The following is a 21892-nucleotide window of genomic DNA, read 5'->3' as shown; positions in this document are numbered from 1 at the left end:
ATGGATGGTGTAACCTGTGTCTCAGCAGAGGTCAGTTCAATGCCCCACTGAAGATTCTTCTGCCCCGGCCAGCCCCAACTGAGCTGTCCCAGCTCTCCCCAACCTCCCCCTGCTGGCCAGGTCAGGAACCCGTATTCAGCCGGTAAGTAGAGAGTATCCAGAGCAGGGCTTAAGCTTGGAATGGGGGTCAGGAGGAGGATTGGGAGAGTGGGGTGGGGGGATTTGAGGGAAAGTGGGAGGAGGGGCAGAGTCACTGCACCATGGGCCTCTGGTTTGTACTTGCCCCCTGGGCCGAAAGTTGCCAGTCTGACCCTGAGCTGGGCTCAGGAGCGAGCCCCGCATGAGTACCTCTCTTGGCAAGTGGCTTGCTATTGTGGTACTGAGAAGGGGGGAGGAGCTAGGAGCATCAGTGGGGGACCCCAGAAAAGGAGAATTGGGGCTGCTCTGTGCAAAACCATTACATAAAGCAGGTAAGTATAACATATTTCGATAAAAAAAATACAGGTTTAATATCACTTCAATTTCAGAGGAGATTATCTCTCTTGTTTATTTTTGATTTGCTGGTCAGCCTTTTCGGCTGCTGGCAGTAGCAGACAGAACCGACCTTTGTTATTTGCAGATAAACATTTGTTATATTGCTAACAAACCACTTTTATCAGAGGCGTTACTTGCCTATCAGTGCAGTAAATATGGGGATTTATAATGAGTTAACAGGATACCCCACCCTTCCTCTGTATACTCCAGTATGAGTAGGATTTGTACCGTGTAGTACTACACAAGAACTATCTTTATGAATACCTCGCCTGTGCGCCTGAATTGCCCAACAAAAAATTAAACAATTTTGTTTAGCCTTTTTTTAAAAATGTGCCTTCTATTAATTTCAATGCATTTTATCAAAACTGAAAGTGTATCTCTAGGCAAAACCTTTTTTTTTGTATAGAGTGGGGAAGGATTAGACATCCTTTTGAGATTTTATTGCTCCAAACAATATACATGTGCATCTTATAAAATTAGAATATCATCAAAAAGTAAATTTATCCACTTAAGCCCCGGAAGATTTTCCCCCCCTTCCTGACCAGGGCCTATTTTGCGATTCGGCACTGCGTGACTTTAACGGACAATTGCGCGGCCGTGAGACGCTGTACCTAAATGAATTTGACGTCCTTTTTTTCCCACAAACAGAGCTTTCTTTTGGTGGTATTTGATCACCTGTGCGATTTTTTGATCATGCGCTATAAACAAAAAAAGAGTGACAATTTTGCAAAAATAACAATATTTTTCACATTTTTTATATGAAATTCCCAAAAGAAAAATGTAAAAATCAAAACTTTTTTTAATTTTTGGCCAATTTGTTTTCTGCTACCTATGTTTGGTAAAAAAAAATCACAATAAGCGTATTTTGATTGGTTTGCGCAAAAGTTATCGCGTTTACTAACTAAGGGAAAGATCTCTGTCATTGTTGGTGTTTTTTTTTTTAACGCGTAATGGCGGCGATCTGCGATTTTTTTTTGCGGGACTGCGACATTGCGGTGGACAGATCGGACCCTTGACTGACATTTTTGACACTTTTGGGGGTGCCAGTGACATTACTGCAGTAATCAGTGCTATAAATATGCACTGTTACTGTAAAAATGACACTGGCAGGGAAGGGGTTAACTTTATTAGAGATGCAGTGACTATGTGTGTCCCTAGGGGCGTGCTTCTAACTGTGCAGGGATGTGGCTGTGTGTGTAACAGCACAGATCAACAGTCCTATATAGCAGGACCGTTAGATCAGTGCTGTTACACAGGGGAGAATGACAGGCGGCTTTGTTTACATTAGCCACCTGCCTTTCTCCCTTCACAGCAGACGATCGCGAGTGACCCGATGTCCGCCGTTTACATGCACGGAGGTTTCCGTGAACGAGCCGAGGCACGCGCTCGCTTTTGGCTCCCAGGCTAGTGACGTACCGATACGTCACTTTGCCTGGCCGGGGCTGACCGCCGCAGTATATGTACTTGCGGCAGTGGGCAACCGGTTATTTCAGTAATTCAATTCAAAAAGTGAAACCCATATATTTTATATAGATGTGTTACACACAGAGTGATTTATTTCAAGTATTTCTTTTTTTTTTTTTTGTTGATGATTATGGCTTACAGCCAGTGACACCCCAAAATTCAGTATCTCAGAAAATTTGAATATTACATAAGACCAATTTTTAAAAAAAGGATTTTTAATACAGAAGTGTTGGCTTAGTGAAAAGTCTGTCCATGTACAGTATAGTATGCACTCAATACTTGGTCGGGGCTCCTTTTGCATGAATTACTGCATCGATGCGGCGTGGCAGGGAGGCGATCAGCCTGTGGCACTGCTGAGGTGTTATGGAAGCCCAGGTTGCTTTGATAGCGGCCTTCAGCTCCTCTGTATTGTTGGCTCTGGTGTCTCTCATCTTCCTCTTGACAATGCCCCACAGATTCTCTGTGGGGTTTAGGTCAGGCAAGTCTGCTGGCCAATCAAGCACAGTGATCCCATGATCATGTGACCAGGTATTGGTAGTTTTGGCAGTGTGGGCGGTGCCAAGTCCTGCTGGAAAATTAAATCAGTATCTCTATAAAGCTGGTCAGCAGAGGGAAGCATGAAGTGCTCTAGAATTTCCTGCTGGAGGGCTGGACTGACATTGGACTTGATAAAACTCAGTGGACCAACACCAGCAGATGACACGGCTCCCCAAAACATCACTGACTGTGGAAACTTCTCACTGGACCTCATGCAACTTGGATTATTCACCTCTCCACTCTTCCTCCAGACTCTGAGACCTTCATTTAAAAAATGAAATGCAACATTTTCCACAGTCAGTGATGATTTGGGGAGCCGTGTCATCTGCTGGTGTTGGTCCACTGAGTTTTATCAAGTCCAATGTCAGTCCAGCCCTCCAGCAGGAAATTCTAGAGCACTTCATGCTTCCCTCTGCTGACCAGCTTTATGGAGATGCTGATTTCATTTTCCAGCAGGACTTGGCACCGCCCACACTGCCAAACCTACCAATACCTGGTCACATGATCATGGGATCACTGTGCTTGATTGGCCAGCAAACTCGCCTGACCTAAACCCCATAGAGAATCTGTGGGGGATTGTCAAGAGGAAGATGAGAGACACCAAACCCAACAATGCAGATGAGCTCAAGGCCGCTATCAAAGCAACCTGGGCTTCCATAACACCTCAGCAGTGCCACAGGCTGATCGCCTCCATGCCACGCCGCATTGATGCAGTAATTCATGCAAAAGGAGCCCGACCAAGTATTGAGTGCATCCTATACTGTACATGGACAGACTTCTCACTAAGACAACATTTCTGCATTAAAAATCCTTTTTTTATTGGTCTTATGTAATATTCCAATTTTTTATGAGATACTGAATTTTGGGGTGTCACTGGCTGTAAACCATAATCATCAACATAAAAGAAAGAAATGTGTGAAATCTATCACTCTGTGTGTAACACGTCTATATAAAATATATGAATTTCACTTTTTGAATTGAATTACTGAAATAAATTAACATTTTGATGATATTATAATTTTATGAGATGTACCTGTATATACAAGAGGTCTTTGGACCTCAACACTTTAAATTCATTCTAAAGAACCGAAAGACTATAATTCTCATATTTGTATTTTGCACAGAGCAGACCCGATCTTCTTCTTCTGGGTCCCCCCCCCCCCCAGCTTTCCTGGCTCCTTCTGCTTTCCGAGTACCCCTCCCACAGCAAGCCTCTTGGAGGGGGTACTAGAGCAGGCTCCAGTCTGAGCCAGGATGTGTGCATCTATTGACATATACAGTGTGGCTCAGCCCCGCCCCCCCCATTTCCTTGTCACTGGGTTTGATTGACAGCAGCAGGAGCCAATAGCTCACACTGTTCCTACCAAGTCCAGTGAAGTGGGGGAGAGAGAACAGCTGAATTGAGATTGGGCTCAGGTAGGCAGAGAATACATTAAGGTAAAAAAAAAACACATTAGCCTTTACAACCACTTTAACTCAAGATAAAATAAATATGTTTTCCTCTAGGGCTGAGCATGTTCCATTGGGACATTTTTGGTTAAAATGTTTTGGATCCAATTGGAGGCAAAATTTTGTAAAATGTAGCCACCAGTGCACTTTTCATTTCCTTCATTGACCTCCATCTTAGGACACTCGTACTTTACAACTACAGAGGAGCTATAAAGCTGTTTACACATATTAAAGTGGTTGTAAAGGCTAAGCGTTTTTTACCTTCATGCATTCTATGCATTGAGATTGAAAACCCTCTGTGTAAAGCTCCCCTTATACTCACCTAAGCCCCTTCATAATCCAGCGATGTGCGCGAGAGCCTCGGCTGTCCTGGAACTCCCTCTCCTCATTGAATGAGCCAGCAGCAAGAGCCATTGGCTTCCACTGCTGTCAATCACAGCCAGTAAGCCAATGAGGAGAGAGCGAGGGTAGGGCCAAGCCATTGCATCTTAGAGATGCATAGAGATGGGCTCAGGAGTGAGCACGCACCAGTGCCTATAGCAAGCCACTTGTATAGGGGGCAATGGTAAAGGGGGAGGAGAAAGAAGCACCGGAGGACCCAAGAATGGGAGGGAGGATCGGGGCTGCTCTGTGCAAAACCATTACACAGAGCAGATAAGTTTCCTAAAAGCCGAACCTTTAATACAACTTTAAGGTAAAAGAAAACATCCGTTATCTGGATACAGCCAACCACCCAACTACTATGGTCCACAGTCTACCAAGTTTAGGTGAAAGGCTTTAGAAAGATGGATCTCAGCAGCGGCGGCTGGTGAATGAAAATGAAAATTTGGGGGGGGGGGGGGCAGCAAAACCAACACCCCCCCCCTGGCGGGACGGCCAGCTGGCAATCAAATCTACCACCCCCTCCCTCCTCCCCCCTCTCGGAATGGACGGCTGGCCGCCCACCTGGACAGCCAGCATCCTTCCCTGAGTGGCTGTGAGTCTCCTCCGGCCTTACAACTCCTCCCTCTTCCTGGCCAATGGCCAGTAAAATAGTTTCTCTTTTCAGCCAATCAGGAAAAGGGTCTCACGACCCGCTTCCTGATTGGCTGGGTGGAAAATCAGTGTGATAATAGTGAAAATTCATTCGCTATTGTCATACAACTGGGTGGGCTCAGGGTGCAGTGCTCTGCGCCCCGAGCCCACCCTTTTTTGAAGCCTATTAGAGCCTCTGGCTCTAATGACGTGCTTCAAAAAAAAAATCCCCTATTGGAATCCATGCGCCCGGCCCCCTGCATGTAGATTAGGGGGCCGGACGCATGGTTAGGGGAGGGCGGCACCTCTGCGCCCCCAATGGTCGGGCCGCCACTGGATCTCAGACTCTGCTGTTTGCGATCCTGCTGCAGGTGATTTGTCGAAATCATAAGCAGCAGGATTGCTAAGAAGCTGCCTTTTTGTCCCTATGGATTCACTCTCTCTGTAGGCAACAAGATGTCCCTGTCATCGCTAGCAATCAAGCAGTGTTCAGCAAGCCACCGACAGGGACCTTGCTGCATATGACTACACAGGGAGACAGGACGACCTTTTAAAACTCTCCTGCAACTGGTGATTCATTGCTAGTGGCATAAATGCCCACCTGACTTCAGCCAACCAGGAATGGCAGACCGTTTGTGCAAACTGTTAAGCTGCACAAGTGCCATCTAGAACTTGTGGGCAAATTTATTCTGTGTCACATGGACCCACATTGGACTGTGATAAATCATCATGTCTATAGCAACCTGCAGGAACACAATCTGTCCACGGCACCATCATTATACCACACAGGGGCCAACTTACCTTCTTCGTGCCCCGGGGCAAACGTTTCAGACGGCCTATGGGATAGGTGAGCGGGAGCACAGTGCCGGACTGGGAGTCACAATTATGCCATAAGGGAAAGAAAACAGTGGTGTTCCCTCAATATTATGTTAGTATAAACATGTTTAATCAGATAAATTTAGAGAGATGGTATCACTTTATTTAAAGTAGATGTAAACCTAATCACTAAAATCTCATAGCTGCTTTAATATGGAAATGTAATTTTAAAATTAAGTTTATTCATTTTAAATCTGAAGGTTTCAATGAAATCTTAGCTAGTGATCCTGCAATAAAGGTCCTTGATCAGGCACTTCGTATTACATAGTTGACAAGTGTCTTGGTTCTTGGGTTTCCCACAGTGCCCATTTCCCGCAGGTTGTCTCAAAGGACCGAGGACGTCATGTTGATGACGAAACACGTCAAGCTGGAATGCAGGTTACCATGCCTAGGACACTAGTTGTAACGCACGCCGATACCTGGTGGATCGGCTCGTACTTCTCCCGCTGTACAGTGTGGAAAACCGCACAGAAGAGTTTTTTTTAAATAAATAAAATAAAATAAATAAATACAATAAAAATAATAATTTTTGCCACGCCTTTGATGCTAGTTGGAACGCACGCCGATACCTAGTGGATCGGCTCATACTTCTCCCGCTGTACAGTGTGGAAAACCGCACAGAAGAGTTTTTTTTAAATAAATAAAATAAAATAAATAAATACAATAAAAATAATAATTTTTGCCACGCCTTTGATGCTAGTTGGAACGCACGCCGATACCTAGTGGATCGGCTCATACTTCTCCCGCTGTACAGTGTGGAAAACCGCACAGAAGAGTTTTTTTTAAATAAATAAAATAAAATAAATAAATAAAATAAAAATAATAATTTTTTTTTTAAAATAAAATATATTTTTATATCATAAGGGTTTATAATAAAGATCATTAGTACTTTTTTCACGCTATGAGGAGCCCGTCTTTTGTTTTTGTTTCCTCTCCCCGTGATTGCGCTGGGATTTCTTCACTCTCTGGAGGGAGCTGACCGGGAGGACTGCTTGAAGCCTGCAACTTGGTCCTGGAGAACACCAAAGCTTTTATCTGATCCCTTTGCCATATACAGGGCTTTTTTTCAGCTGGAACTTGGTGGAACTCAGTTCCACCACCTCTGGCTCAGGCCCTCTGCTCCCTGCTCACCACTATCACTTGTAAACCCAGAAGTCCAGCTTCTGGGTTTACAAGTGACAGCTTGTCTCCCAATAGCTCCCACAGATACGATCTCCTGAGCAGCTCCCACTCAGTGCAGGACGGGGACAAGGGGGATGCAGGTGCCGTTCAGATGCCGACACCCCCACTGGATAATCTCCCTGTAAGTGAGAGAGTCGGAGCCGCCTACAGTGTGGTCGTGGTTGAGTTCCTGCACCTATTCTCTGAGAAGAAAAGCCCTGGCCATATGGTAAGAAGGATCAATATCGTCTGGTGAGTGGGAATTTGTTTAATATTGCTCTCGGGGGGTACCAGCATTCTCACTCCCATGATATACTCCCACAACGCATCTGGCCATAGTGGCAGGAAGATTGTGCCACTCTTGGTGGAGATCCATGAAGGATTTACTATATATCAACATCTGGGTTGTTTTCACTGGACTGTAGCTCTAGTCCTGAGTTCACTGGGTTCACAGGGGTCACTTTATTCTTCTCTGCACTAGCACTTTATATGCAATTTCTTTATATATAATTTTTAACACATTGGTTATTATGTACATATTGTCAATTTGTGTTTTTTAGGGATATTTGTTGGGAGTTAGCGCTGTTTACCGCATAGAGTTTACCACTCCTGTGCTTTTTTATTATAGTTTTATAGTTATACTGTTGGTTTTACAACAGCAGCAACTCAATTTATTCACACTGAACTTATTTTTGCTTTACCTATCTGTTTATTGGCAGGAGTGGGTTTATAGTAGTAGTAGTAGTAGAATACCTGGTTCCTAGTTCCAGAGCGGAGGAAGCTGTATTTTGGTGGAGGCACCCGGGCTGGGTGCCAGTCGGTCCGTCACACTGCCATTAACCAGCAATTAAAGGGGGTGGAGGGTTATTTTTTTTTTTTACGCTAACAATCAATGAAAAGGGGGGGGGGGGCTTTAAATATTATTTGCAACTAACCACCACTGCGGGGGCTTCTTTTGCTCCCACTTGCACCAATGTTGGCAATTACTATTACTGCCACTGACAGAAGCCATTGTTTTTTTTTTTTTTTTATTCCCACTTTCTCTTTGGTGTACTCCTAGGCCCTATTTTGTCCAAAATATAGCAAAGCAAAGGGGGAAAGGTGCCACACTACAAGCTGTATCCTGTGAAGTGACATCCACTTCATTGACCATGCTCAATAGTATTCCCTTCAAGATGTCCCTCCTAACAATTTTTTGCCAACTATGATGTTATGGGGTGACAACGATCTCCTGAACCTAACTGTGCTCCTACATTGTCACCCTGTCACCTGCTCCTCTGGTGAAGGGTTACCAAAGTAAAGCTGTGCGACTGAAACTGTGGCACGTGCATGTAGACAGGAAGTGGCAGAGGAAGACTGGAGGAGATCAGAAACACTGAGATAGGAAAAAGGATAACTAAAAAAGGTGAAAACTGGATGTTATGGGAAAAAATATCTTTGTACTGATTTATGGTACATGGTGCACAGAGCAAATTAACTTTGTTAAGGTTTACATCTACTTTAACTCTGTAGCTTTACCATTTTCAAATATTGCACAGTGGCATTATCTACTGAAAAAAAAAAAACAGAAAATAAATAAAATTATGTACATCCAATCTGACTGTATATGTTCATTCTATTTGATTCTGGTAATTGGAGAACAATTTATATAATTATTATATTTGCTTACCAGGCTGAAGGGAAGCAGGAAGTTATAGAGCAGCAATGATCCACCAATATTAGATAATATCAGAATGGCGCCCTATACACAGAGAAACAAAATGATATATTATCATTGTATCCATATGGTTTTATTTATATACAATATGTATTTTATTTAGAGGGCCACTCTGTCTGGAAGTGATTTTTATGGATCATAAAGACATAGTCCAGGTTAATACATCTCTTTAGGATTCTGGCAGTGAGATATCTGAACTTACGCTAATTTATTTTATATTGAGGATGGGCCTGAAAGAAAAGTAGACACACCAAGATGATATGGATTAAGGGGGGAGTCCAATGAACAATGGAAAAGACACCTCACTGCTAAGGGTCTAATGGATTTCTCAGCCTTTCAGACACCTTCTATATCCTAAGGCTGCATTCACCTGCCGAATCGCGGTAACATTGCGCAAAAAAAATTGCGGGACGCAATACTCTCCAAAGAAGCTCTTGTACTTTTTTGGGCGTTTTTTTTTTTTGCTCGATGTTACCACGATTCGGCAGGCGGAAATCGCGGCAACATCGCTCAGCGTTTGGGGTGCTATTGCAAATCAAGGGCAACGCACAGGCGTCCCGAGATTTGCAATGATTTCCGGTTGGCGGGCGGAATCGCGGCGATTCTGCCCGCGATCCATACCCTGGCATGTGAATGCAGCCTAAATATCACTTCTGGGTGAGCTCAACCTTTAGTAAACCATGTCAAATAAACCATATGACGAAAAGAAGGTGGACTACGGGTGAGTTCAGGTGTCTCCAGTGAATAGTACTGTTAATACTACAGCATACAAAAACATTGTAGACAATTGTGCTCTTCCAACCTTGTGGAAACAGTTTGATGAAGACCCTTTTCTGTTCTAGCATGACTGTGCCCCTTTGTATAAAGCCAGCTCTATAAAGACATGGTTTGACCAGTTGGGTGTGGAGTAACTGGAGTAAAGACATGGTTTGACCAGTTGGGTGTGGAGTAACTGGAGTAAAGACATGGTTTGACCAGTTGGGTGTGGAGTAACTGGAGTAAAGACATGGTTTGACCAGTTGGGTGTGGAGTAACTGGAGTAAAGACATGGTTTGACCAGTTGGGTGTGGAGTAACTGGAGTAAAGACATGGTTTGACCAGTTGGGTGTGGAGTAACTGGAGTAAAGACATGGTTTGACCAGTTGGGTGAGGAGTAATTGGAGTAAAGACATGGTTTGACCAGTTGGGTGAGGAGAAATTGGAGTAAAGACATGGTTTGACCAGTTGGGTGTGGAGTAACTGGAGTTTCCTGCAAAGATTCCCGACCTCAACCCTACTTCACATATTTAGGATTTCAACTCTGATTGTGAGACAGGTCTTCTCATCCTACATTAGTAACTGACTGAAAATATGGGCACAAATTCCCAAAGACAGCCTCCAAAATCTTGTGGAAAGCCTTCCCAGAAGACCGGAGGCCATAAAAACTGCAAAAAGCAGCAACTCCATAATAATCACCATTGTTCTGGAATTAAAGCAGAGTTCCGGCCTCAAAATCGATTTTGGGCCATCCGCTTGCTGAGTGCCACCTGAAAAAGAAATGGATGCTCCCAATTTTTTTTTTTGGTCACTTACCTTGATATTGAAGAAAATATACTCACCTTCCTTCCACTTCCTCCCTCTGCGGCCGCGACCAGCGCCGTCACTTCCTGCTTGCATTGACTCCTGGGAGCTGAACGTCATCGCTCCCAGGAATCAATGCCCTGCACTGGCCCCGCTCGTCACTTCTGGTGCAAGTGCGGCATTCCCTGCTAAACAGCTTCTGGGCATGAACTATACCAGGCCACATGCTCTCAGCATAGGATGGAGGGGTGGGTGCTTTGGGGCAGAAGAGGGCTCTATGTAACCGGGTGGCCCTGCCCCTTGCCTATATAAGAAATGTCAAAGCGAAGAGAGAGCAGTTAGCGGGAGGCCTCGGTACCCGATACCCCTTCACATGGGGGGGGGGCGAAATCAGGGGGCCCCCTTGTTAAAGGGAGCTTCCAGATTCCGATAAGCTCCCCACCCACAGACTCTGACAGCCACAGCCCAGGGTTGTCGGGAAGAGGCCCTTGTCCCCATCAACATGAGGACAAGGTGCTTTGGAGATCCCCCCTGCCCCAAAGCACCCACCCCCCCATGTTGAGGGCATGTGGTCCAATATGGTTCAGGAGGGGAGGCGCTCGCTCGTGCCCCCCCCCCCTTCCCTTACCTTCTGGGCTGCATGCTTTGATAAAGGTCTGGTATGGATTTTGGAGGGGACCTAAACCCAACCGTTTTTTCTTTATTTTTTTTACCAGCACTTTTTTTTTTATTATTCAGCTGTCAAACCAATTGACAGCTGATGACTCATCGGTTGTTAAGGACATGGAGGCCGGCTTCCCAGCCACATTTCTTAACAACCAGCCTACACTGCACCCTGATTGGGCAAAGCTTTGCCCAATCGGGTCACATATTGCACTATGCAGCGCTCAGTGCATTGCAGGGTGTTCCATTGGGGCGAACACCCTGCAAATTCAGCTGTTTGGCAAATGGCCGAACAGGCAAATGTTCGGCCAGAACTCATGCTCAGGCCGATCTGTTCGCCCACCCCTATAACATCAAGCTATATAAACCAAACTGTGTAGCAAATACAAAATGTAAACATTTACTCACGTGGTAAACACCAACCCAATAATGAAGCCACGGCGCACACAGAATGAGAGTCCCGATCTGTGGAACGAAAAAAAAGTAAATGAATAATGGGCAAGGAGAGCAAGATGTCCAAGATGCCCCTTCCCACAAATTCTCCTCATACTGAGATATTCCATATAAAATGGTTGTTTGATTTACTTAAATCAGGACAAGGCATGGGCTTTCCAAGACCACTGGAGCCCAGACTCTCCCTAACCCCAGGACAGAGCTGTAACAAATGGAGCCCTCCATAGTCCCATTATAGCAGTCATAGCATTGCAGAATGCAATGTTTTAGATGAAGTAGATACTAAGAATGAGACTGTAACTAGTACAACAATGAAAGTGGAGTCACCTTGTCTACCATGGTAGGAAGCGGAAAGATGACCCTTAATAGTAAAACTACTATCTGAGAATATTCAGCAGCAACACACTGCAAAATACACAATATAATCTGACCTATAGACATCACATCTGCAAAACTTACCACATCTAATATCAGATGACTGGATGACCCTAAAGAAGGAAAATGAAATGTATATTTTTAGAAAACGCCTTTCATACCATTTCATTTGGACTTACTATAATGAAAAAAAAAATAAAATATAGTGTAATGTAAAGTTTGGTGTGTTGTGCGAGGTTTGTCATTGATACGGGTCATTGTTTAACTGGTTGTACTTAGTCACATTCAACTGGACTTGTTCTGCAATGTTGATGTTTTATAGGTTTTCTAAGCTACTTCTTCAGTTCTAACAGGTGTCAGGACAATACTGTACCCCATCATGTATATCCATAGAGGTAGCACAGGCACCCCAATCCAATCACCATTGAATGTGTCAAGACAGATTGTTGATTGTTCAAGAACATGATGAAAGATGTGAACGTTGGTGAAATCACCCTGTTACATAGTTATAGTTACATAGTTGGTGAGGTTGAATAAAGACACCAGTCCACCCAGTTTAACCTGTGTCAGGCCTGGACTGGCCATAGGGCAGACTGGACATTTGCCCCGTGGGCCAGGGCCACTCGTGGCTGGTTGATGACCAGGCCGCACAGTGGGAGGTAAGCAGCGACCGCCGATTGGACAGGGCTAACACAGGCCGCAGCCACCGCTTACCTACCATTGTGCAGCCATAACAGTGTATCCTCCGACAGAACCATGAACAAGGTTGATGGCTGCAGGGCTGAGCTATGTATCTCTCTCACACACAGCTCAGCCTCAGAGCTGTCGCTGACAGTTCCCCCCTCCTCCTCTCTCCGCACGAACACAACAGGGGAGAGGGAGCTTGTCTGCTCCTCCTCCTGCCCCTCTCCTCCTGGGTCTGCCCCGCCCACAGCCCCGCCCACACTCCCCTGGGATGTGTGGGTGGAAAATTTAAGCCCAGAATAAAAAAGCTGCAGACATCCTGTGCCAGAGACTCCATCCTAGGATTAGTAACCCTGGGAATCAGGGTTCCCAGAACACCCCTTACATGGGTTTCCCTCAAATCAAGGTTCTCCTTTACATTAGAGTCCACAGAACTCCCCCCATACAGTGTAAGTGGAAATTCTGCAGACTCTGATGTAAGGGGGGCTGTGCGGACTCTGATGTAAGGGGGGCTGTGCGGACTCTGATGTAAGGGGGGCGCTGTGTGGACTCTGATGTAAGGGGGGTTCAATGCGGACTCTGATGTAAGAGGGGCTCTATGCGCACTCTGATGTAAGGGGGACTGTGCGGACTCAGATGTCAGGGAGCAGGGGTGGGAGGAGCTGGAGATCTGCACAGTAAGCAGAGATTAAAAGGGGGGGGCATTATTGCTAAGGGCACTGTAATCATTACAGTGCCCATTTACAGAGCACTCCCCTTTTATATCACAGTGTCCCCTGTACATTACAGTGTGGAGGACCAACTCGGAATATCCCATCACCAGTCCCCCCCCCACCCCTCCGCCCCCCAGGGTCCCTGGAAAAATTGGCCGCTCAGTCTAAAATGCTTGGGCCTATTTTTTGTCCCAGCCCAGGCCTGGTGAGTGTGTTTATGTCAATACCATTTCCCATATTCCTGTATATTGATTTCACTAAGATGCCCATCAAAGATTTTTTTTAAACTATTGACATTTCCCGCTGACATCACCAGTTGTAGAAGGAAGTTCCACATCTTTGCTGCTCTAACAGTAAAGAACTCTCTACACAGTTTAAGGTTAAACCTCTTCTTCCCCAATTTCATTGAGTGACAGAGTTCTAATCACATAAACCAATCACCATAGAGCCAGGATGTATGGGACATACAGTATGTTAACCAATTGTCGCCATATCACATACCTGTACATAGTCTGGCTTCAAGTGTTTGTCCCGGAGTGATGCCTGTAGCTACTATTGTTTAGAGCCGACGGTCGGCTCTCTTGTAATAACAATCGATGCGGCTAAGCAGTCACTCGATTGTTATTACAAGCAGCGGGAGCCACCTTCTGCTACTTGCCTGGGCTCTCCTGTCCCACCGGGAGACCTAAACGATCAGCCGGCGCCAGTTTAAAAAATCGAAAGTGTTTGAAAATGCTGATCTTGGTGTTTTTAATGCATTCAAGTAAGGAGGACCCCAGATCGCTCCATAATAATACCTGACATGCCTTTTGCTGTCACAAGGGATGTTTACATTCCTTGTGACTGCAAAAAAAAGTGAAAAAATTTTTTTTAAAACAACTGTGTAAAAATAATATATATATATATATATATATATATATATATAAAATAATAATTAAAATAAAAAAAAAGTGTCCCTGTCCCCCTGTGCTAGCGCGCAAAGGCGAATGCGAATGTCAGATCATGGGCAGTTATTATAGCACTAGAAAGCACTGTTAACCTGTAAAGCAGGGATGTCAATCTCAATTTCATTGTGGGCTGCATCAGCATTAGCAGGGCCGCTGATAGGGGGGGACCACCAGCCCTCTTGTAGGGGCCCCGAGCACACAGGGGGGCCCACACAGAGAGGGGGATTAGTGATGGACAACAAATACAGAAATCTACCTCCAGCACCTGAATCTGATCTGTCCCTCTCCCTGCTATCAGCTTTTATCTGCTGAGAAAGAGACAGTCGTCCCTCACTAATCCCCCCCCCAGCACTTATCTCTGCTCAGGAGTTTATTTGTAACTTTGTTTCTCTCTCTCTGTCTCTCTGATCACTGAGCTCCAACTGCCCAGCCTGTATATTGTTCTCATCTCATCTTCATTTTTATTTAACATAGTTTTTTTTTTTAGATTTAGCAGGAATTATGTGAGTTATGTTATATTTGTGTCTGCTAATAGTGATTTTGTTGTAATTTTAGCTAAATATACCTTTAATATTTTTTTGGGGGGGGCCCTGCCAGGTAGTCTGTATGGGGCCCCGCGATTTCTAACAGCAGCCCTGAGCATTAGTGTTGTCCTTAAAGCGCTGGTTGAATCTCTAAGACTATGCATCTACTTAGATACTCGGACGTATGCAGTGTACAGAGTGTAGAGTTCACAAGTGTGCTACATACAGAATGCAGAGATAAGAAGTACACAATGTGCCCCCCCCCCCCCCGCACCCGCCAAAAAGCTTCCTTACATCTCATCTGCCTGGCTCTAGTACCTCCCGGCAGTGTAGGTGGCTCCACGTCTCTCTCTCACTTGAAGGGAGATCATTGGTTGGCACTGCTGTGCCCTGCTGTGAGTGCATGCAGGGTGGGCATTGATCTGCAAGAGCCGGAGATGGCGGAACGCAGTTCCACCACCTTCCAGCTGAAAAAAAGCCCTGGGTGCGAGGGCCACATGAAATGGCCTGGCGGGCCTTGTGTTTGACACCATCGCTGTAAAGGCTTTTAAAACACCGCCTATTGATAGTAAAATATACGGTATTTGACGCCATTGTGCGGGCAAGCACAATTTTAAAAAGTGTAACATGTTTGGTATCTATTTACTCAGCGTGACTTAATCTTTTATATTTTACAAAACAATCGGGTTATGTATTGTTGTTTTCTTGCAGTAAAATTTCCCCAAAAACTGAATTTGAAAAACCGCTGCGCAAATACTGCACAAATACATTAGAACTGAAGAAGTGGCATAGAAACGACTCCAACATTACAGAATAAGTCCAGTTGAATGTCATCAGCGACTTCTAGCTAAGGTTTTGTGTTCATGATAAACATATAAGGTTGAAAAATATTCCCTTTGCTGCGACAGCTGGGATCTGAACTTCCAGCATTCAATGGTAACATGACCAGAGCCAAGGCATTGATCAAATAGGGCCGGTGATGGCAAACCTTGGCACCCCAGATGTTTTGGAACTACATTTCCCATGATGCTCAACTACACTGCAAAGTGCATGAGCATCATGGGAAATGTAGTTCCAAAACATCTTGGGTGACAGGGTTCGCCATCACTGAGTCATAGTCTATACTGGAGGAAAGATAATGTAGAGTCAGCCAGTAAGCAGTTCTTCCTCAATGATCAGATAGGTAGGATTTTGGGGTTCCTAGGTCCTATGCATCTCACTGCCACTCTGCAGGACATAAGACCTGTGAGTTTGAGAAAAGATGTGAGCAAGTGTAACACAATGGGATTGATCACATGCCACTTTGGAGTTGGACTTTATTAGATTTATACAGAGGCGTAACTAGAACCTTCAGGGCCCCGGTGCAAGAAACCATGAAGGGCCCCCCGAACCCCTTCCCGATGTCTTTCCCTTCAAGCCTGGGGCTCTTCCCACTGATCCTGGGGCCCTTTACTCTCATTGCGGGGCTCTTTATTACAGTCTCACAGTGGGCCCCCTTTCTGCCATCTTGGGGCCTCCCCACGGTGGTGGAATGCCAGGGCCCGGTCACAAGTGTGACCTTTGCGATCCTGGAAGTTCACCCACTGGTGTCAGTTTTTACTTTTTGGTATTTTAATTGTATTATTTTCTATCATTTTATTTCATTTTTTTACAATGTCACTGACTATGACTCTGTCCATTCAGAAAAGGAAGGAGCTGGTAAATTACATATTTACCGACCCCTTCCTGGTTCTCTATTGCGACACCTCCCCTGCAGCAGCCGGCAGGAGAGGGGAGGGAGCACAGTGGGGGGGGGGGGGGCAGCACAGTGGGGGGTGGGGGACCAGGGTAGCACACAGGGGCCCAGAGACAGCAGAACACAAGTGAACTGGATAGGAGGAGTGGCGGGGGCACCATACAGAGGAACCAATCTCCTCCATTTTCCTCCTACAGCTACAGGAGGAAAAAGGAGGACAGTGATGTTTTTCGACATGCTGCTCCCCCCCCCTCCTATCCAGGTGTACAGAGGAACTGCATAGGCCCCCTGGAGCATGGGGCCCGGTTGCAATTGCAACCCCTGTAGTTACGCCCCTGAATTTATATTTTCCAGATTTTTTGTAAGCCCTATCAAGTCCAAAATCAGCACAGCTGATCAGCTTTATGAAGATGCTGATTTCATTTTCCAGCAGGACTTGGCACCGCCCACACTGCCAAAACTACCAATACCTGGTCACATGATCATGGTATCACTCACTGTGCTTGATTGGCCAGCAAACTAGCCTGACCTAAACCCCATAGAGAATCTGTGGGGTATTGTCAAGAGGAAGATGAGAGACACCAGACCCAGCAATGCAGATGAGCTGAAGGCCGCTATCAAAGCAACCTGGGCTTCTATAACCCCTTGATGATATTTTAATTTATGTACCTGTATGTTATACATAGGTTTAAGCCAGAGAACCCCTACAGCCATGCAGGATAACCTTCATCACAACCTCAGCACTGGAAGATTCCTCAGACCTACCCCGGGACAATGTATTCAGGATAGGTTGCAGCTTCTCTTTGATCCGTTCCTTGTCCCGTTTCTCCTCCCTGGTGAAGAGATAGAGGTCCCGGGTCTGGTCACGGATGGTCACCTGGCTTTGGAGGATGTTATTCTTCACCCCATCGCTGCTGTCATCCAGATCATCCACCACAACCAGCACCTTCCCTCTACCTGTGTGGTGGAAAAAAGGAATGAAATGTCATTGGTCACAGCAGTGATTTCTGCAAAAGATCTTGAAATGTGTAAGAGAAAATGAGATCTAAAGATGAACTCCAATACTATCAATAAAATTAATTCCTCAACAGCTACAAAGGGGATGTATCCACTATTGGCGCTTTTCCACTGCATAGAACCGTACCGGCTCGGCACGCTTTTGTGCTTTTCCACTGCGGTACCGCATGGTATAGGGTCGGAACGGTTCGGTACGGTACGGTATAGGTTTGCTTTTCCACTGCATGGAACCGAACGGTACGGTACGGTACGGCTCTGAAAAAACAGTACCTACTCGATTGTGGTTCCAACAGGTACCAAACTGGTACCATATCCCACAATCCTTTGCATGCAGTCACTACTAGCCACTGATTGGTCAGAGAATCACACCCACCCTGTTGTTATCCCACTCACTTAACTTTAGTACTACTTTAGTGGAAAAGCAAACCTATACCATACCGTACCGAACCGTTCCGACACTATACCATGCGGTACCGCAGTGGAAAAGCAAACCGGGCCAAGCAGGGCCAAGTAGAGCCGAGCCGGTACTAGCCGGTACTTGCAGTGGAAAAGTGCCATATGTGTGCACGGAAACCAAGTCAGTACCTTGTGAAAGTAGCAGTAACATTATCACTGTGCTGTACATAACCTGTGCAGAAAGCAGAGTTGTGGGAGGGACCAAGGAGTTCCACATCTAACAGGCTGCCTGCAGAAAACTACAGGAGGGGGTGGAGACAAGACCAGTCACTCTGCACAAGGAGAGAAGACAGCAGTGAGCGGTCTTTACTACAGGAATCTCCTTTGCACTGGATTTCAGCACAGATCTGGTTATTACAGTTATAATTAATATACACTATATTACCAAAAGTATTGGGACGCCTGCCTTTACACACACATTAACTTTAATGCCACCCCAGTCTTAGTCCATAGGGTTCCGTATTGAGTTGGCTCAAGCCTTGCAGCTATAACAGCTTCAACAGTGTGTCTATGGGAATGTTTGACCGTTCTTCCAGAAGCGCATTTGTGTGGTCAGGCACTGATGTTGGATGAGAAGGCCTGGCTCACAGTCTCTGCCCTAATTTATCCCAAAGGTGTTCTATCGGGTTGGGGTCAGGCCAGTCAAGTTCCTCCACCCCAAACTCATTCATCCTTGTCTTTATGTACCTTGCTTTGTGCACTGGTCCAAATCATTTGGTGGAGGGGGGGGATTATGGTGTGGGGTTGTTTTTCAGGGGTTGAGCTTGGCTCCTTAGTTCCAGTAAAAGAAAATCTTAAAGCCCCAAAATGTGGAACTTCCGCTCATTTGCTTCCTCCCCCTCCGGTGCCACATTTGGCACCTTCCAGGGGGGGAGGGGGGAATGAGTACCTGTTTTTGACAGGTACCCTTCCGTACTTTCAGGAAACTGAGCCGCGGTGAAGTTAGGTCCCCTCCTGCTACCCCACCACTGAGCTAATCCGAATGCGCAGTGCACTTCGCGCATGCGCAGTAGGGATCCACCCCGTGAAGCCGCAAGGCCTCACATCCGGGTTCCCTTAACGGAAATGGCGACGGCAGCACCCGACAGCTGAGGTGCCGACATCGCTGGGCTCCAGGACAGGTAAGTGTTCTAATATTAAAAGTCAGCAGCTACAGTATGTGTACAGTGTGTGTAGCTGCTGACTTTTGATTTTTGGAGGGGGGGGGGCGGAACTCCGCTTTAATAAGTCAGCATACCAAGACATTTTGGACAATTTCATGCTCCCACCTTTGTGGGAAGAGTTTGGGGATGGCCCCTTCCTGTTCCAACATGACTGCGCACCAGTGCACAAAGCAAGGTCGGTGTACTTTGTAGATGATATCAGGAGACCCCAGTATCAGGTTGCTTGGAGCTGATCATATTAACATCTGCTCTGAGTCTCGCAGTCTCCAGTTCCCAGAGTCTGTGTTTTTACTTCCCAAAGCATAGTGTTCCCTTAACCACTTCAATACCGGGAACTTTCACCCCCTTCCTGCCCAGGCCAATTCTCAGCTTTCAGTGCTGTCACAATTTGAATGACAATTGTGCGATCATGCTACACTGTCAGGGCCGCTGATAGGGGGGGACCACCAGCCCTCTTGTAGGGGGCCCGAGCACACAGGGGGGCCCACAAAGAGAGGGGGATTAGTGATGGACAACAAATACAGAAATCTTCCTCCAGCACCTGAATCTGATCTGTCCCTCTCCCTGCTATCAGCTTTTATCTGCTGAGAAAGAGACAGTCGTCCCTCACTAATCCCCCTCTCTTGTGTGTGCCTCCCTCCCAGCACTGGCTCTAATGTTATCTCTGCTCAGGAGTTTATTTGTAAATTGTAACTTTGTTTCTCTCTCTCTGTCTCTCTGATCACTGAGCTCCAACTGCCCAGCCTGTATATTTTTCTCATCTCATCTTCTTTTTTATTTAACATCGTTTTTTTTTTTTTTAGATTTAGCAGGAATTATGTGAGTTATGTTATATTTGTGTCTGCTAATAGTGATTTTGTTGTAATTTTAGCTAAATATATCTTTAATATTTTCTTGGGGGGGCCCTGCCAGGTAGTCTGTACGGGGCCCCGCAATTTCTAACAGCAGCCCTGTACACTGTACCCAAACAAAATTGTTATCATTTTTTTTCACACAAATAAAGCTTTATTTTTGTGGTATTTAATCACCGCTGGATTTTTAATTTCTTACAAAAAAAAAAAAAAAGAAAAAAGACCAAAAATTGTGAAAAAAAAAAGTTTTTCTTATTTTATGTGAGTAGATTTTGAAAAAAAAAAATGTTCACTGATGTGCGCTGATGAGGTGGCACTGATGTGCGCTGATGAGGTGGCACTGATGGGCACTGATGAGGTGGCACTTATGGGCACTGATGAGGAGGTCTTAATATGCCGCACTGATAGGCGGCACTGATGAGTACTGATAGGTGGCACTGATGGGCACTGAAAGGCAGCACTGACGGGGGCCACTGATGGGCACTGGCTGGCAGCACTATGGGCACTGATTGTGGGCACTGATGGTGGGCACTGTGGGCACTAATTGGCACTGTTTTTCACTTTTCTGTAATCAGTGCCCTGATTATCTCTCCTATTATCCCCTTTGAGGAGGAGCCGCTAATCGGCTCTCCTCGCCACACACTCTGACAGTGTGAGGCGAAGAGAGCTGATAAACGGCATTCCTCATTTACATGTGACTGGCTGTGATTGGACACAGCCGATCACATGGGTAAAGAGCCACGTAATTGGCTCTTTACCAATATCAGGGTCGACATGATCGCCGCACTGCACGCCCCCGTGGGTGCGCGAGAGAGGCCGTTCTGGTGCGCCGTAAGACGGTGTCCCAGAACAATAGCTGCACCGCTCTGCCGTCATTTGATGGTGGGCGGGCAGTAAGTGGTTAAAAGCCAGGGCCCATAGTCAGTAGGCAAGAAGCCACCCTGCAGTCCCCTCCAAAAGCTCCTGTCCTGGGTGGGTCTGTCACAGAACCAAGGATGATGGTGCTCAGTGTAGAGCTTGGTTTCCTCCCAGGCAGTGCTTTAAGTGGGCCGGTATGCACTGGTACTCAGTACCGCCACTTCCAAATATGGCTCTGGAGCATACCGCCACCTCTCCGTGCACCTTAGCGTACCAGTATGCTCATTTTGGACATCTGCGCCCTCAATTGCCCCCCCCAAGAATATTTCCCACTCCAGAGCCAGACCAGTCACCACCAGTGAGTCCCCCTGCTCCGGAGTCCCAGCCCAGGCCAGGGGGGGGGGGTGCTCTGTGGGGACCCTGATATGGGGTGGGGGGGCAAAAAATGTATAGGCTATAATAGAGTACCAGCACCTCTTTTGGGTCACTTAACCACTTGCCGACCGCCGCAAGTACATATACTGCGGCGGTCAGCCCCGGCCAGGCAAAGTGACGTACCGGTACGTCACTAGCCTGTCACCGGCTTGTGAGCCAATAGCGGGCGAGCGCGCGCCCGCTGAGGCGCGCGCCCGCCCCGGCTCGTTCCCTAAGAAGTCAGTGCGTGTGACCGGTGGACCCGATGTCCGCCGGTCACTCGCGATCGTCCTCCGTGAAGGGAGAAAGGCAGGCGGCTAATGTAAAACAAGCCGCCTGTCATTCTCCCCTGTGTAAAAATGGAGATCAGACGGTTCTACTATGTAGAACCGTTGATCTCTGTTTTTACACTAGTAGCCATGTCCAATCACAGTTAGAAACGCCCCTAGGGACACACTTAACCCCTCCCTCTCCAATACAGTTAACCCCTTCCCTCCCAGTGTCATTTTTACAGTAACAGTGGATATGTATAGCACTTATTACTGCAGTAATGTCACTGGTAACCCCAAAAGTGTCAAAAATGTCAGTCAAGGTTCCGATCTGTCCACCGCAATGTCGCAGTCCCGCAAAAAAAATCACAGATCGCCGCCATTACTCGCTTAAAAAAAACCACCAAAAATGACAAAAATCTTTCCCTTTGTTAGTAAACGCGATAACTTTTGCGCAA

At 46.2% G+C, this 21892-nt stretch overlaps 1 protein-coding gene across 1 annotated transcript in view; it reads right to left on the bottom strand.

Moving 5' to 3' along the window:
* The window catches only part of LOC309558403 (uncharacterized protein), a gene marked incomplete at its 5' end in the record, with an annotated part of 44107 nt that overhangs the window by 5170 nt on the left and 17045 nt on the right, over positions 1 to 21892 (bottom strand). Inside the window, 5 exons of the mRNA XM_082261477.1 lie at positions 5800 to 5868; positions 8705 to 8776; positions 11384 to 11440; positions 11888 to 11916; positions 17172 to 17363. Of these exons, the coding sequence (XP_082117603.1) occupies positions 5800 to 5868; positions 8705 to 8776; positions 11384 to 11440; positions 11888 to 11916; positions 17172 to 17363 (419 nt within the window). The remainder of the gene's footprint in view (positions 1 to 5799; positions 5869 to 8704; positions 8777 to 11383; positions 11441 to 11887; positions 11917 to 17171; positions 17364 to 21892) is intronic.

Source organism: Pelophylax lessonae (assembly GCF_965119305.1).
Source record: "Pelophylax lessonae genome assembly, chromosome: 6".
Taxonomy (NCBI): domain Eukaryota; kingdom Metazoa; phylum Chordata; class Amphibia; order Anura; family Ranidae; genus Pelophylax; species Pelophylax lessonae.
The sequence above is the reverse complement of the archived record's forward strand: the minus strand, read 5'-3'. Positions and strand labels throughout refer to the sequence as shown.